Source organism: Schistocerca cancellata, chromosome 7, assembly GCF_023864275.1.
Source record: "Schistocerca cancellata isolate TAMUIC-IGC-003103 chromosome 7, iqSchCanc2.1, whole genome shotgun sequence".
Taxonomy (NCBI): Eukaryota; Metazoa; Arthropoda; class Insecta; order Orthoptera; family Acrididae; genus Schistocerca; species Schistocerca cancellata.
Genome location: NC_064632.1, coordinates 103,575,636 through 103,590,117, shown reverse-complemented (window position 1 = coordinate 103,590,117; position 14,482 = coordinate 103,575,636). Strand labels below are relative to the sequence as shown.

Below are 14,482 nucleotides of genomic sequence, written 5' to 3'. Positions count from 1 at the left end.
ATTATGTACATTAATTTAAACCATTAACTTTTCCTATTCGGTTGTTCAAACTGCTTATCAATAATGTTGCTAGTGGCTGACTACATCACGTATTCTATGCTCTGAAATCTCCTGTCATTGGCTGGCAAGATCACATGACATGACTTATGATTCACTTACATTACTGCATTGCGATCTCTATTTCAATGCCTCAGAAACTAATATGCTGTGTTTGGTGGAGTTCAAATTTATGCTTTCGTAATAAGAAAATATGCTGCATATCATAACATGAAAATATACTGTGTACATGTTCCTGTACATCAAAGACCTCTCTGAAACATGTTTTTTTGTTCTTTTTCCCCCCTTGCCGAGTTCGGTTTTCTAAATTGCCAGGAAGTTCTACGCTAGTGTATAAAACCGTTACCATTGAAAGATTGATATTTTTACAGCTCCAAGGGAAAGTGCACTGTCACTTATCGTGGAAAACGTGTATTTTCTCCTTGGAGGAAGTGTGTTTTCATGTGTGAAGTGTGTTTGTAACCGGGAGACCCGGAAAAAATCTGGGGAATTTTTTTTCTTGTCCGTGTATACACCCTGTTGGAAGCTGTCGAATTTGTGAACTAAATCAGATAGAGTCATTTGACAGTCACCGGAATGAATTGGCTTTGTCAGAATTGCATAGGAAAAACAAAAAGGAACTTTGATACATTAATTTTTCATTAGGCTACATATCTACATCTACATTTATACTCCGCAAGCCACCCAACGGTGTGTGGCGGAGGGCACTTTACGTTCACTGTCATTACCTCCCTTTCCTGTTCCAGTCGCGTATGGTTCGCGGGAAGAACGACTGTCTGAAAGCCTCTGTGCGCGCTCGAATCTCTCTAATTTTACATTCGTGATCTGCTCTGGAGGTATAAGTAGGAAGAAGCAATATATTCGATACCTCATCCAGAAACGCACCCTCTCGAAACCTGGACAGCAAGCTACACCGTGATGCAGAGCGCCTCTCTTGCAGAGTCTGCCACTTGAGTTTGCAAAACATCTCCGTAACGCTATCACGGTTACCAAATAACCCTGTGACGAATCGCGCCGCTCTTCTTTGGATCTTCTCTATCTTCTTCGTCAACCCGACCTGGTACGGATCCCACACTGATGAGCAATACTCAAGTATAGGTCGAACGAGTGTTTATACAATTATTTTTGTTGTATTTACTACGGAAAATAATCATTAGTGATGACAAAAATAGATATCTTGTTTAAATGTGATTCCATGTACAGAATATCTGTTTAAGATGAGAGGATGCAATATCGGTTGTAAGACTCATGCTAATAAGTGCAGAACCAATTACCCAATCTGTCTCTCTCTCTCTTTTTTAACTTACTGTATGGAATTAAATGAAACCCACTGGAAAACTTTAACTGTGCTGAAGTACTTTAACTGTGCGAAGACTGGCAGCCATGTAAAGGGCCACTAACTCTTTTATAGTGTGCAGATGTACACATGAGTAATGGGCGTAACAACATGCAAGTCCAATTAAAGAAAAACAAAAAAGTCTGTGCAGGCCATTCAGAGCATGTGAGCGAAGCAGCAGGTGCTAAGCTAGTACTTCGTAGAATACAAACTAGGAAGAAAGCTGTTTGATTGTTTAATACCGTTATGGATGCAAAGTGACAGTGGCAAAGAAAATGCTGATCACATAGCTATAAAGACAGTAGCATTACTTTTTACAGTAAGAGGAATTGTCAGCATTTCCTAATGATTTACATGCTGATCTTAAATCAAATCCTGACAGTAGTGCAGGAAATGCATGGTATATTCAACTTTTATGAGTTGAAAACATAGTGGTAATGACAGAGCCCTGTGGTCTTTCTAGTCTGTGATCCATTACTGCTGCAGTTCTCAACTTTGTTCTTCTATGTCCCAAATATATATGACGATTTTTAGATACATATCTGTATTGTTCACGTCATTCTCATTACAGCTGTTCCTGTTGTATTTTAGTAGTATTCAGACTACTCATATTTGCAAAAACTTACACATGCTTTATCACATCATACAATAAAAGTCTGTTCTTCAGTTTTGTCACATGTTTTCTTTAGAAATTGGATCTTATATCTTGCTGACTCATGTCATTCGCATTCTGCAACTGTTTATGTTACATTAAGTTGGATTAAGATCTAAACAACATTTTCACACCAATAATTATGAGAGAGCTATTCAGATTTATGCTTGACTGGCATGTAGATGATCAATAAACTTGTGTAGGAGAGATAGTGCTATCATCCACAGTTGTAGGTAACTAATGAGAGTATTATTGCTATTTAGGAACTTGCAAAAGATAACCTGCAAGGGCTGTCCTCAAAGTCTCATTGTAAATAATCTCAAATATTATAAGAATTAACACCAATATCTGAAAACAACATAGTTGTTGTAAGACTTAGTTAGGCATAGAGAAATGTTCATTTGAATATCTGATGGTTGGAGTTAAATTGCAAATATTTACACCAATGACCTGGTCATCATTTTTTATGATGTAGAGGATATTTAATGACATACATAAAATGTGTAATGGAATCTGCCACCATAATACACATTCATTTCCAGAAAATGTCTGTGAATTTGAAATGTAGGCACTTCCATTGGCCCTGTGGTACTTCTCAAGATTGGAACTGCTAGTATGCAGTTGGAGACTTACTCCCTTACCCTGCTGTTCCCAATTCAGTCACAGACGAAGAATTGAGGAGGAAAACTGTACAAAAACTGAAACCCAAGAAATCAGCAGGTGATGACAAAATATTGAATCATGTAATATAGCAAGTAAGCGAGCAAATAATCTCACCATTGCTGGACAGAGCAAACAGCTCTTTCAGAGATGGAATTTTTGCAGACAAACTGAAGATAAACAGGGTGGTGCCAGTAAACCAGAAAGGGGATAAGGATGAGCCTAACAACTATAGGCCAGTTTCACTGATTTCACCTGGAAATGCTTATGTATAGTAGATTAGTTGATTATCTGGACAGATACAGCATTATTATACCATCACAGTATTGTTTCATAAAGAGTAAGTCTATGGAATCAGCAATTGCCAATCTGACGGAATATATTATACAGTCCTTACATGAAAAACAACCTGTGTCTGTGATATTTCTGGCTATCTCCAAAGCAACATTACTGACCATGAAATACTTCTAAGAAAATTGGAAAACTATAATATTCAAGGACAAGCAGGTGAGTGGATAGAATCATACTTACGCAACAGGAGACAATATGTATCAATAGGGAATGTGTCTCAGTCAGAAACCAAAGACATCAAATAAGGTGTGCCACAGGAATCCGTAATGGGGCTGTTGCTGTTTAATATGTTTGTTAATGACATAGGTGTTGAAGAGAATGAGAAGAAAATATCATATGCAGATGACATGACAATATTGAACATTGACGAAAATGTGTTACAGCTCGACAGAAGAGCGTACATATCTGCAAACACCACATCTCTGTGGCTCCTGGAAATTGTTCTTCTTATAAACCTAAAGAAGACTATGTATGCAGTGATCAGAAATAATGAGAAGATTATGCACTTGTTTAGAGGTGGATGACACGAGACTGGAAGAAGTATAATCCACTGGATTCTTAGGTATTTCTGTGGATAATGAGCTGAAATGGAAACAGCATATTAATTCTGTCTGTAAGAAACTCAGCTCCGTCACATTCATAATGAGGCAGTTATCACAGTATGCAGACAAACAGCTCCTGTGAATAGTATATCATGTTGTTGTTGTTGTTGTTGTTGTTGTTGTTATGGTCTTCAGTCCTGAGACTGGTTTGATGCAGCTCTCCATGCTACTCCATCCTCTGCAAGCTTCTTCATCTCCCAGTACCTACTGCAGCCTACATCCTTCTGATTCTGTTTAGTGTATTCATCTCTTGGTCTCCCTCTACGATTTTTACCCTCTGCGCTGCCCTCCAATACTAAATTGGTGATACCTTGATGCCTCAGAACATGTCCTACCAACCGATCCTTTTTTCTGGTCAAGTAGTGCCACAAACTTCTCTTCTCCCCAATCCTATTCAATACTTCCTCATTAGTTATGTGATCGACCCATCTAATCATCAGCATTCTTCTGCAGCACCACATTTCGAAAGTTTCTATTCTCTTCTTGTCCAAACTATTTATTGTCCATGTTTCACTTCCATACATGGCTACACTCCATACAAATACTTTCAGAAACGACTTCCTGACACTTAAATCTATACTTGATGTTAACAAATTTCTCTTCTTCATAAATGCTTTCCTTGCCATTTCCAGTCTACATTTTATATCTTCTCTACTTCGACCATCATCAGTTATTTTGCTCCCCAAATAGCAAAACTCCTTTACTACTTTAAGTGTCTCATTTCCTAATCTAATTCCCTCAGCATCACCCGGCTTAATTCGACTACATTCCATTATCATCGTTTTGCTTTTGTTGATGTTCATCTTATACCCTCCTTTCAAGACACTGTCCATTCTGTTCAACTGATCTTCCAAGTCCTTTGCTGTCTCTGACAGAATTACAATGTCATCGGCAAACCTCAAAGTTTTTATTTCTTCTCCATGGATTCTAATACCTACTCCGAATTTTTCTTTTGTTTCCTTTACTGCTTGCTCAATATACAGATCGAATAACATTTAGGGAGAGCTACAACGCTGTCTCACTCCCTTCCCAACCACTGCTTCCTTTCATGACCCTCGACTCTTTATAACTACCATCTGGTTTCCGTACAAATTGTAAATAACCTTTTTCTCCCTGTATTTTACCCCTGCCACCTTTAGAATTTGAAAGAGAGTATTCCAGTCAACATTGTCAAAAGCTTTCTCTAAGTCTACAAATGCTAGAAACGTAGGTTTGCCTTTCCTTAATCTTTCTTCTAAGATAAGTCGTAAGGTCAGTATTGCCTCATGTGTTCCAATATTTCTACGGAATCCAAACTGATCTTCCCCGAGGTCGGCTTCTACTAGTTTTTCCATTCGTCTGTAAAGAAATTGTGTTAGTATTTTGCAGCTGTGACTTATTAAACTGATAGTTCGCTAATTTTCACATCTGTCAAAACCTGCTTTCTTTGGGATTGGAATTATTATATTCTTCTTGAAGTCTGAGGGTATTTCGCCTGTCTCATACATCTTGCTCACCAGATGGTAGAGTTTTGTTAGGACTGGCTCTCCCAAGGCCGTCAGTAGTTCTAATGGAATGTTGTCTACTCCCGGGGCTTTGTTTTGGCTCAGGTCTTTCAGTGCTCTGCCAACTCCTCACGCTGTATCGTATCTCCCATTTCATCGTCGTCTACATCCTCTTCCATTTCCATAATATTGTCCTCAAGTACATCGCCCTTGTATAGACCCTCTATACACTCCTTCCACCTTTCTGCTTTCCCTTCTTTGCTTAGAACTGGGTTTCCATCTGAGCTCTTGATATTCATGCAAGTGGTTCTCTTTTCTCAAAGGTCTCTTTATTTTTCCTGTAGGCAGTATCTATGTTACCCCTAGTGAGATAAGCCTCTACATCCTTACATTTGTCCTCTAGTCATGCCTGCTTAGCCATTTTGCACTTCCTGTCGATCTCATTTTTGCCTGTTTCATTTACTGCATTTTTATATTTTCTCCTTTCATCAACTAAATTCAATATTTCTTCTGTTACCCAAGGATTTCTACTAGCCCTCGTCTTTTTACCTACTTGATCCTCTGCTGCCTTCACTACTTCATCCCTCAGAGCTACCCATTCTTCTTCTACTGTACTTCTTTCCTCCATTCCTGTCAATTGTTCCCTTATGCTCTCCCTGAAACTCTGTACAACCTCTGCTTTAGTCAGTTTATCCAGGTCCCATCTCCCTAAATTCCCACCTTTTTGCAGTTTCTTCAGTTTTAATCTACAGTTCATAACCAATAGATTGTGGTCAGAGTCCACATCGGCCCCTGGAAATGTCTTACAATTTAAAACCTGGTTCCTGAATCTCTGTCTTACCATTATATAATCCATCTGATACCTTCTAGTATCTCCAGGATTCTTCCATGTATACAACCTTCTTTCATGATTCTTGAACCAAGTGTTAGCTACAATTAAGTTATGCTCTGTGCAAAACTCTACCAGGCGGCTGCCTCTTTCATTTCGTAGCCCCAATCCATATTCACCTACTATGTTTCCTTCTCTCCCTTTTCCTACTCTCGAATTCCAGTCACCCATGACTATTAAATTTTCATCTCCCTTCACTACCTGAATAATTTCTTTTCTCTCATCATACATTTCATCAATTTCTTCATCATTTGCAGAGCTAGTTGGCATGTAAACTTGTACTACTGTAGTAGGCGTGGGCTTCGTGTCTATCTTGGCCACAATAATGCGTTCACTATGCTGTTTGTAATAGCTTACCCATACTCCTATTTTTTTTTATTCATTATTAAACCTACTCCTGCGTTACCCCTATTTGATTTTGTATTTTTAACCCTGTATTCACCTGCCACCGAACTTCACTAACTTCACTAATTCCCACTATCTCTAACTTTAACCTATCCATTTCCCTTTTTAAATTTTCTCTTCAAACTGCATCTGCAGGATGCAGTGATAGTGTGGGGAAACTCAAACATTCAAGAAGTAAAAAGGGAGTCCACATTACAAAAAAAAGAAAAAAAGGCAATCAGGATCATATTAAGGAGAAAGTCTTCTGAAACATGCATAAACTACTTCAAAAGAGTAGGCATCTTAACTTTTACACCCTTGTACTAATATATTTCACAAAAGATAGTGCAGAGTGGACTGTAAATGCTAGGTACACACCAACTGCACAAGGAGGAAGAATGACATACGAAGTGTACCCCACTGACTGACAATGCCTGAAAAGGGACCCCCAGCACTCAGGTGTCAGATTACTAAGAAGTCTGCCTAAGAAACTGCATTACAATCTACATGACACTTAAGTTTTCAAATAACTTCAAAGACTATCTGCTGGAGAAGGAATCTTGAGAATGTTGAAGAGTATTATCACATTACATTTGTATATATTATTATTTATAATCAGTGATGTTACAACTACATTCAAGGTACATCATGTAATCTTACAGGATCAAATAAAATTCAGTTCAGTTCAATTCAATCTAACAGCTGTTGATCTCACCCCACTTTGTGATAAAATCTTTTGTCAAAGCCCATTAGTTGGGCTGCATTTTCATCTTTTAGTCATCTATATTTGAACATAATTTTCCAATATTTGTCATCAGTACTAGATAAAGCTTCAGCATCATTTATTTTTGTTATGAAGGACGGTCTGAAACAGATTTGTGCTATATGTGTGAGCATCTGCTTGGAACAATTGTGCAACAATTGTTTACAGGGTGTCCATGCCATATGACCAGAAATGTAAATTGGATGTTGTACATAGAACTTGCTGGGATCTTCTGGAACTTGAGGCTCAGATACCTCGGCAAATATAGTACTATGTTGCTCAGATATCTGTATGTTATTCAGTATTCCTCCTTTTGATTATATATGTTCTTCCAGACTAGTTTATTCTCTCTCCGTTAATATAAAAACTCAGCAAGTGCTGTAATTTCTTTGACTTGTATTACTCTACTTACAGGCATGATTTGTTTCTTAAGGCAAACCATATACTTAGCTCATTTGTGTGATGATATGAAAAGAAACTATAGCCCTTAAGTTTCAGATAGCATCATATGTAATACCTGAAAATGGAAAAAAGCAAAATGTAAGTGGCAACATAAAGAATAGTTCTCTTCAAGAATCAGATAACTTTAATATTTGTATCTTCTATTTTCAGAAAGAGCATCTAGTTCTTGATAACTCAATTTCTTGAATGACTTCTTTCATATTATTGGAATAATTATGTGAAATATGTGAATGTCCTTATATTTGCAGCAAAATAAATTCTGTGGCTATGTAACTCAGCAACTTTGCAAACTTCTAGGTGTTGGTTGACACTCGCTGAAGCACAAGGTAGCACTAGTTCTGGAGCTTCTGAATTATTAGCTCGTGTCTTGCGGCATAACCGTGGTTGTGTGCATGCCCATGAATTGCTTGGCCAAGCTGCAGAAACAGAACAACGGTACCGAGATGCTGCCCTGAGCTATTCTACAGCATGGGTTCTCAGTAGGCGGTCTAATCCTGTGCTTGGTAGCAAACTGGCTTTCTGTCACATGAAAGCAAAAAGGTAAGTCATTATTACTCATGATAATGTAGGGATTAATATGATAGGTACAATTTAATGTAGAATGAACTTGTAATTGCTCCTCTGATATAAACTGAAACTTTACTTTGCTTGATTATGCTTTCTTCTTTCTGTGGCTTAGTAAAAGAGGTTTTCTTCCCTTGTAACTGAAGAGAAAGATGCATGGTTCTTCCAGCTTTTCAAAATGTAATTACACAATAAAAAACTGTAAATTCTTTTGTTTAGTAATCTGCTTTAACACTTGTTTTATTTGTGCAATACTGTTTCACATACAGAGTTCATCATGCACAGAAAGTTAACTACCAGGCCAGGCTGCAATGCCAGTTTCAAAAACGTCATCATGAATACAAGAACAGTCTTAAATAATGCACAAAAGTAACTGAGTTCAGTTACACTCAGAGCTTCCATACAGTACACAATGCGAGTAGATGAGGGCCCAACTACCGACATTAGTAAACTACTTTGTGGGTGAGCTTTATCTTTTTAGGCAAGCCATGCTATTTGCCTGAATAGCTATTGTCCATATTGCTAGCACTCATGCTGAGCTGTCACAAGTTTTAATATGCAGATAGGGTTTTCAGTTTCTAATTTCTGTTTAGTGAGAAGGATTTTGAAAGTGAACTAATAAAAAATTTAAACAAATTGTTTTGAGTACTGTGTCAGATGGTAACTCAGGCCCAATATTTCCAAATCAGGAGTGTGTTTCTCCATTTGTCTTATAGACTGATATCTATTAGATAAATCCAGGTTTTGGGCCAGTTATGATGTGAGATAACAGTGAGCCCCAAAAATGCCGTAATCATTTGTATAACACTACCAAAAGACACTGGTCACAACTGGATGTTTTCAAACTTGCATGAATCTCTTAGGGATAGATAAATCTTTCCTTGCTCTTGTTTTCTTTCCTGCTGAACACTGTTCAGCAGTGTGGCTAGGAAACAAACATATTTTTAGACTTCTGTACAGCTGAATGCATCTCTGAGGACAGTCAGTTTAACTACTCAGTCAGCTTCCATCAGTTTGCTTTCTCTAAAATATTTGCCTGTTCCGTCTTCATAAAAGAACTCTGCTTTTGAATGAGTGGAGGAAATTATGAAGAGAGTTATATTTTATGTTTCTCTGAAATACCAGATAAGCCAAGATTGCTTGTTAATCTTCTGATTGAATACCAGTTTCAACAGATCTGGGCTGTTACAAGATCCAGTGATGACAGCATGGATCTGTCAAAACCGGTAATCAATAAAAAGATTTACAAGTGATCTTGGCGTACCTGATATTTCAGAATAATATAACAATTCAGATTGCCCTTAGCTGCTGATATAATGTCAAATGAATATAACATAGGCTTTAAGACTCTGTCTTTAAAAGAGGCTTTGTCATGGAGATCAGCATATAAGAAAGTGACACAATTATTAGTAGATATGTCTGAATAGAAGAAGGACGGGAAGAAAGAATAACAAGAGGCAAAATGAATTTATATGAAGTCTAAAAGCTGATGTCCTTGGTGGCCAACTACCAAAGAGATTGTTGGTCCAAGGCAACTGTTACTGTACGGGACCAACAGTGTCCTTTGTTGTGTAATTAAATAAAGCACAAATGAGACTCTGAAGATGACAACCTTTATGATAACGGAACAGTTTGTTGTGGAGGGTTGCCCTGGAAGAACACTCTTGAGAATCTAGGAAGCATATCATGGAAGAATGAATCAAACAGTTGATTTGGTTGAATAATGAAACATCATTAACTGGGTGCAAGGTTCTTAATTACTTTGTATCAACTATATATTCGTCTGCATTTATTTTTAAATTATGAGACAGAATTGCTGACAAACCATCATAGCTTTCAGAGCAGACCCTGATCCTCACTGTAGGTGATTCCTCTTATCCGGGGGTCTGTCCACCTGCTTAGCTGGGTGGTTACATGCTTGCCTCCCATGCAGTGAGCCCGGGTTTGGATTTTCTCCGTTCGTGGACTGGATGTTGTGTTGTCCTCATCATCATTTCATCCTCATCACTGACACGCAGGTCGCCGTGTGAGGTGTCCACTGAAATAAGACTTCCACTCGGCTGCTGAACTTCCCTGGATGGGGCCTCCCGGCCAACAATGCCATATGCTCGTTTCATTTTTTTTTTTTTTTTTTTTTTTTTTTTTTTGGGAGGGGGGGGGGGGGGGGTTCTGAGTGATCTGAGCCTTTCACAGCTTGTCCCTTTCTCTTTCCTGAGGAAGGAACTAGCAGTGAGAGCGAGGATAGTGTGATCTTTTGCTTTTATGTGTAGCTATCAGCAGCAGTACACATTTCACCTTCTGAAGGTAAGTAATCGCCAGATTCTTTCTCAAAAGTTATTAGTTTTCTGTATTTATTTTATAATTTAGTGCAATAATTCTCATTTGTATTCTGATAAATACAGCAATAATTGTACAAGGGTCGTACAGTAAGTAATTCTACTCATTATTTCCTCAAAGCAGAATGGTTTTATTCATGATATAAATACACCAAATTGTTCCCCATTTCTTCAGTTATAAAACTCTGTCTTTCATCATTATCTCCATTCGTTTCTGTGGCATTATGCCATCTTAATGTGAGGGTGTGCAGGCCATCATAGTCTGCACATTCAGCCAATTTCTTGCTCCATAAATAACTTCCCCATCATTACAGTAGTGCTTCTTTGGAGTCCATTCTTCAGTGGGCCAAAGAGATGTATGTCAGAGGTGCGGCACCTGTGCTGTAGGGCATGCAAGGAAGAACAGTCCACTGAAATTTTATGATCTTCTCTTGGATGTGCAGACTTCTGCATGACCTTGTGTAATTGTGAAGGAGTTCACATTTTTGTGGCTATCAATACACTGTAATCATTTCTTCAATTTCCTAAGAGTCTCACAATACACTTTGGAGTTGATTGGTTGACCATGAGGGAGGACACTGAAGAGAATAACCCCTTCAGAGTCCCAGAAGATTTTACTAGCTCAGGGTACTATTTTGAACTTTTCCCTCAAAGAAGACATTGTGTGATTCCACTACATAGATTGCTGTTTTATTTCTAGCTCAAAATGGTGAAGCTTTGTTTCTGCTCTGTGACAAAATTTGACAAGAAATCATCTCCATCAACATCATAACAAACACACAGTAAGGTGCAGATGTTCCTTGTTTCTTCTTTATGCTATTCAGTGAGGTTTAGTGGATCCCAAGAGTCACAAACCTTTGAATGTGATACCTAGTGGACAAATGTGTCAGTATTGCAAATAAAGATGTCAAGTTGAACACTGAGTTGCTTATTGTCATTCATTGGTCACCCTGAATCACAGTGTGTACGTGTTGCAACATTGCAGGCTCACAGCAGTATGTGGAGTTCAGACAGATTTCCTTCTCCTTCTTCTGTTGACTACAGACTCTTCACTCAGCAGGCTTACCATGTGTTTATCCACTGCCTGTACCTGTAAAAATTCTGTAAGTGTTTGTGAATGTTTCTGATGGTCTAGTTTTCCTCCAAAAGGAGTTCAATGACTGTGCTATCCTTGGAATACATCTCAGTTCCATATGCCATTTTGAAGACTGGTCACAGCACTCTCATCTAACAGGAGTTACTGAAAATGCGTGAGATGATGCATGAATGTTCAAGGATGTCACAAATGAAATTACAATTTTTTAAATCCAAAAATGGTGGAGAAAGGAAATTGTTGCACCACTTATTGAACACCCCTTGTTTATGTGATTCTATTTCTTTCATGGCTGTTTTAGAAGGATCTGGCCTGGGAAAAGAACACTTATCAATTACTTTCTGGTATTTTCACTGTGAAAAAGGTTATTCTCGAAAACTGGTAGACATACAAGTGTATAAAGTGTTTTGTCGAAAGTAGCTGTATGAACTCTTGAATAGGAGGAGGATTGAGGAGCAGAGAGACTCATAGAAAAATTAATAGTTCTCCCTCTCTTTCTCCCACTGAGGTGGTGCAGTGGTTAGCACACGGGACTCACATTCTGGAGGATGAAAGTTCAAATCTGTGCCCGGCCATCGTGATTTAGCTTTTCTATGATTTCCCTAGTTCACAAAGAACATCACCTGGAAACTTAGTGATTATTTTCTTTTCTTGTGTGCCGGCATGCTGTTCAGCCATATCTCCATTTGATCAGCAGTGATCTGTCGCCATAGAGATGCAATTTTTACTAATGCTTGCCATTTTATTTGCATATTTTCCTACAGGTATGCAGAAGCCATTGATGTCTGCCAGCAAGTGCTTAAGCTGCAACCAGATTTTCCCCGTATACGCAAGGATATTCTAGAAAAATGTCGTAATAATTTAAGAACTTGATCACTCTCAGCCTTAATGGATTTTGTTATGAGAGACATTGTGAACATCCGTCCATAATTTAAGTTAACACAGTAAGCAACTTTTATAAGCTTATTGAACTATGCAGTTCTGTTATTTGTCTTCTGTACATGGTATTTTACATTCTACCTAAAAAGTCTTTAGTATTCACTGTATTTAGCTGTTATGACACCCTCATGAACACTGAATACATGTTTCTGAAGGTTGTTATCATACAAAATAAAATTAAATATAGCTTTTTAAAAAAGTGTGCAAGTTATTGGAAATACGTAGTTCACATGAGTGTTTGAAACCGTGTGACAGTAGATCATCACAAGTAGAAAAAGTCCCTACAAGTCACCTTTATAAGTTTGGGAGTCTGCATCTCATTTTTATATTATGTACATGGGAACCTGGATTTTGTTTCCGTTTTTAATCATTTAAACATTGCAATGCACTTAATTTTTGATGTAAAAATTGTAGCACTTTTAAGAGAATGAAATATTAGAGCCTTGGACTTGATTTGACTTTTATTTATGTTAAATTGTTAAATTATATTCAGAACAAAGGATGTACTGTAATGTAGGACAGGTCAAAGAATACAACATTACTTGGAGAGAAAGAGGGAGAAAAAGAAAAATATAAATGATAAATTTTCCGTATGTGTATTAATTATCATTATTTTCAGTCCAGTTGTTGAAATTGAGTGTCTACCATACTTATTGGTTCATACAATACTGCAAACAATATATACACAAGACACGAAACATTACATGATACATATTCAATAAGCAATATTACAATATAATTTGTAATATGATGTATATTTTGCTTAATAAATAGCTCTAAAAATTCATTAAAATGATAAAAAATGTGTTTGTTTGTTCTTAAATATATAAGGGTAGACAATATCCATTGAACCTTAATGTAAACTCTTTTTCTTCTGGGCTGGGTAACTCAATTTTTTCGCTGCATTGAGAGTTATTGAGTCTTTGTGAAGACTTTGCTTGTGCCTTGTTCCACGATCGTGAATCTCTAATGTAGTTTGGAAAAGTTTTTTGTTGTTGAATTCAAATATTGCCAATGAGCAGATATATTGAGTGTCAATATGCAGATGATCTTGAAAAGATGCCTGCAAGATGTCCAGTATGTAACTCTACAGATCAACCTCAAAGCTTGTTTTTGTAGGTTAAAAATGTTCATTCCACCATAATTTGTTTTCCATTCATATTCCTAGAAATTTTGTATATGGAGTTTCATTGATTGCCCACTAATATCTGTTTCAAGAACTTGGAGCTTGTTGTTTGCTATCTGAAATGGCATTAGGTTGTTTTTTGAAAGATTTAATGATAGACTGTGTAACATTTCATCATGGCCTACTGTCTGAAGGAGAACGCCCTAGTCCTCCTTGACCTCACATCAGCATTCCAGCAGAAGAAGCAATAAATGACAATCCCTACTTAAACCCCCAGCAGGTATGCTGTTGTAAAAAGTACAACAGCAATGGGTTTTATGCCTTTTTATCAATCCCATAACCTTGAGCTATTGTGCCACTGTTCAGTGTATTCCATTGCTGATGCTGACTTGACAATGTTAGAACATATCCAGTTTCTTTGCTTAGCTTTCTCAGTTTTCTGAATGGTAAGCAACCTTGTTGAATGTGTAAAAAGTACAGTGTGTTCCTGCTGGTGTGACAACTATATGCATACCTGCCAGAAGGTGAACAATGCACCTGGGTCACATTGACTGACTGGTGTGGTACGCGATAGCTTTACAGGGGTATGTGGTGGGTCCGATCTTTGACGTACCGTATCGCGTGATTATTATTTTTTTTTTCCTTAATGAATTAAATTGAACACTTCTTCATATAACGATAACTGTGCCGTTATTCCTATTGTATGAAATGGTTTTGAAAGTACTCTTTTATGTTTGTTAAAAACCACAGCAAAGTTTTCTCAGGGCGCTGTCGCCAGAAATAT

The 14,482-nt window shown here is 37.6% G+C and overlaps 1 protein-coding gene across 3 annotated transcripts in view; it reads left to right on the top strand.

The window, feature by feature from the left end:
• LOC126092368 (tetratricopeptide repeat protein 21B-like) overlaps positions 1-13,341 on the top strand; it is a 257,167-nt gene extending 243,826 nt beyond the window's left edge. For all 3 annotated transcript variants that reach the window (XM_049907915.1, XM_049907916.1, XM_049907917.1), the window contains exons 19-20: positions 7,938-8,180; positions 12,398-13,341. In XM_049907915.1, the coding sequence (XP_049763872.1) occupies positions 7,938-8,180; positions 12,398-12,506 (352 nt within the window). In that variant the 3' untranslated portion in view covers positions 12,507-13,341. The remainder of the gene's footprint in view (positions 1-7,937; positions 8,181-12,397) is intronic.
• Positions 13,342-14,482: the final 1,141 nt, after the last annotated feature.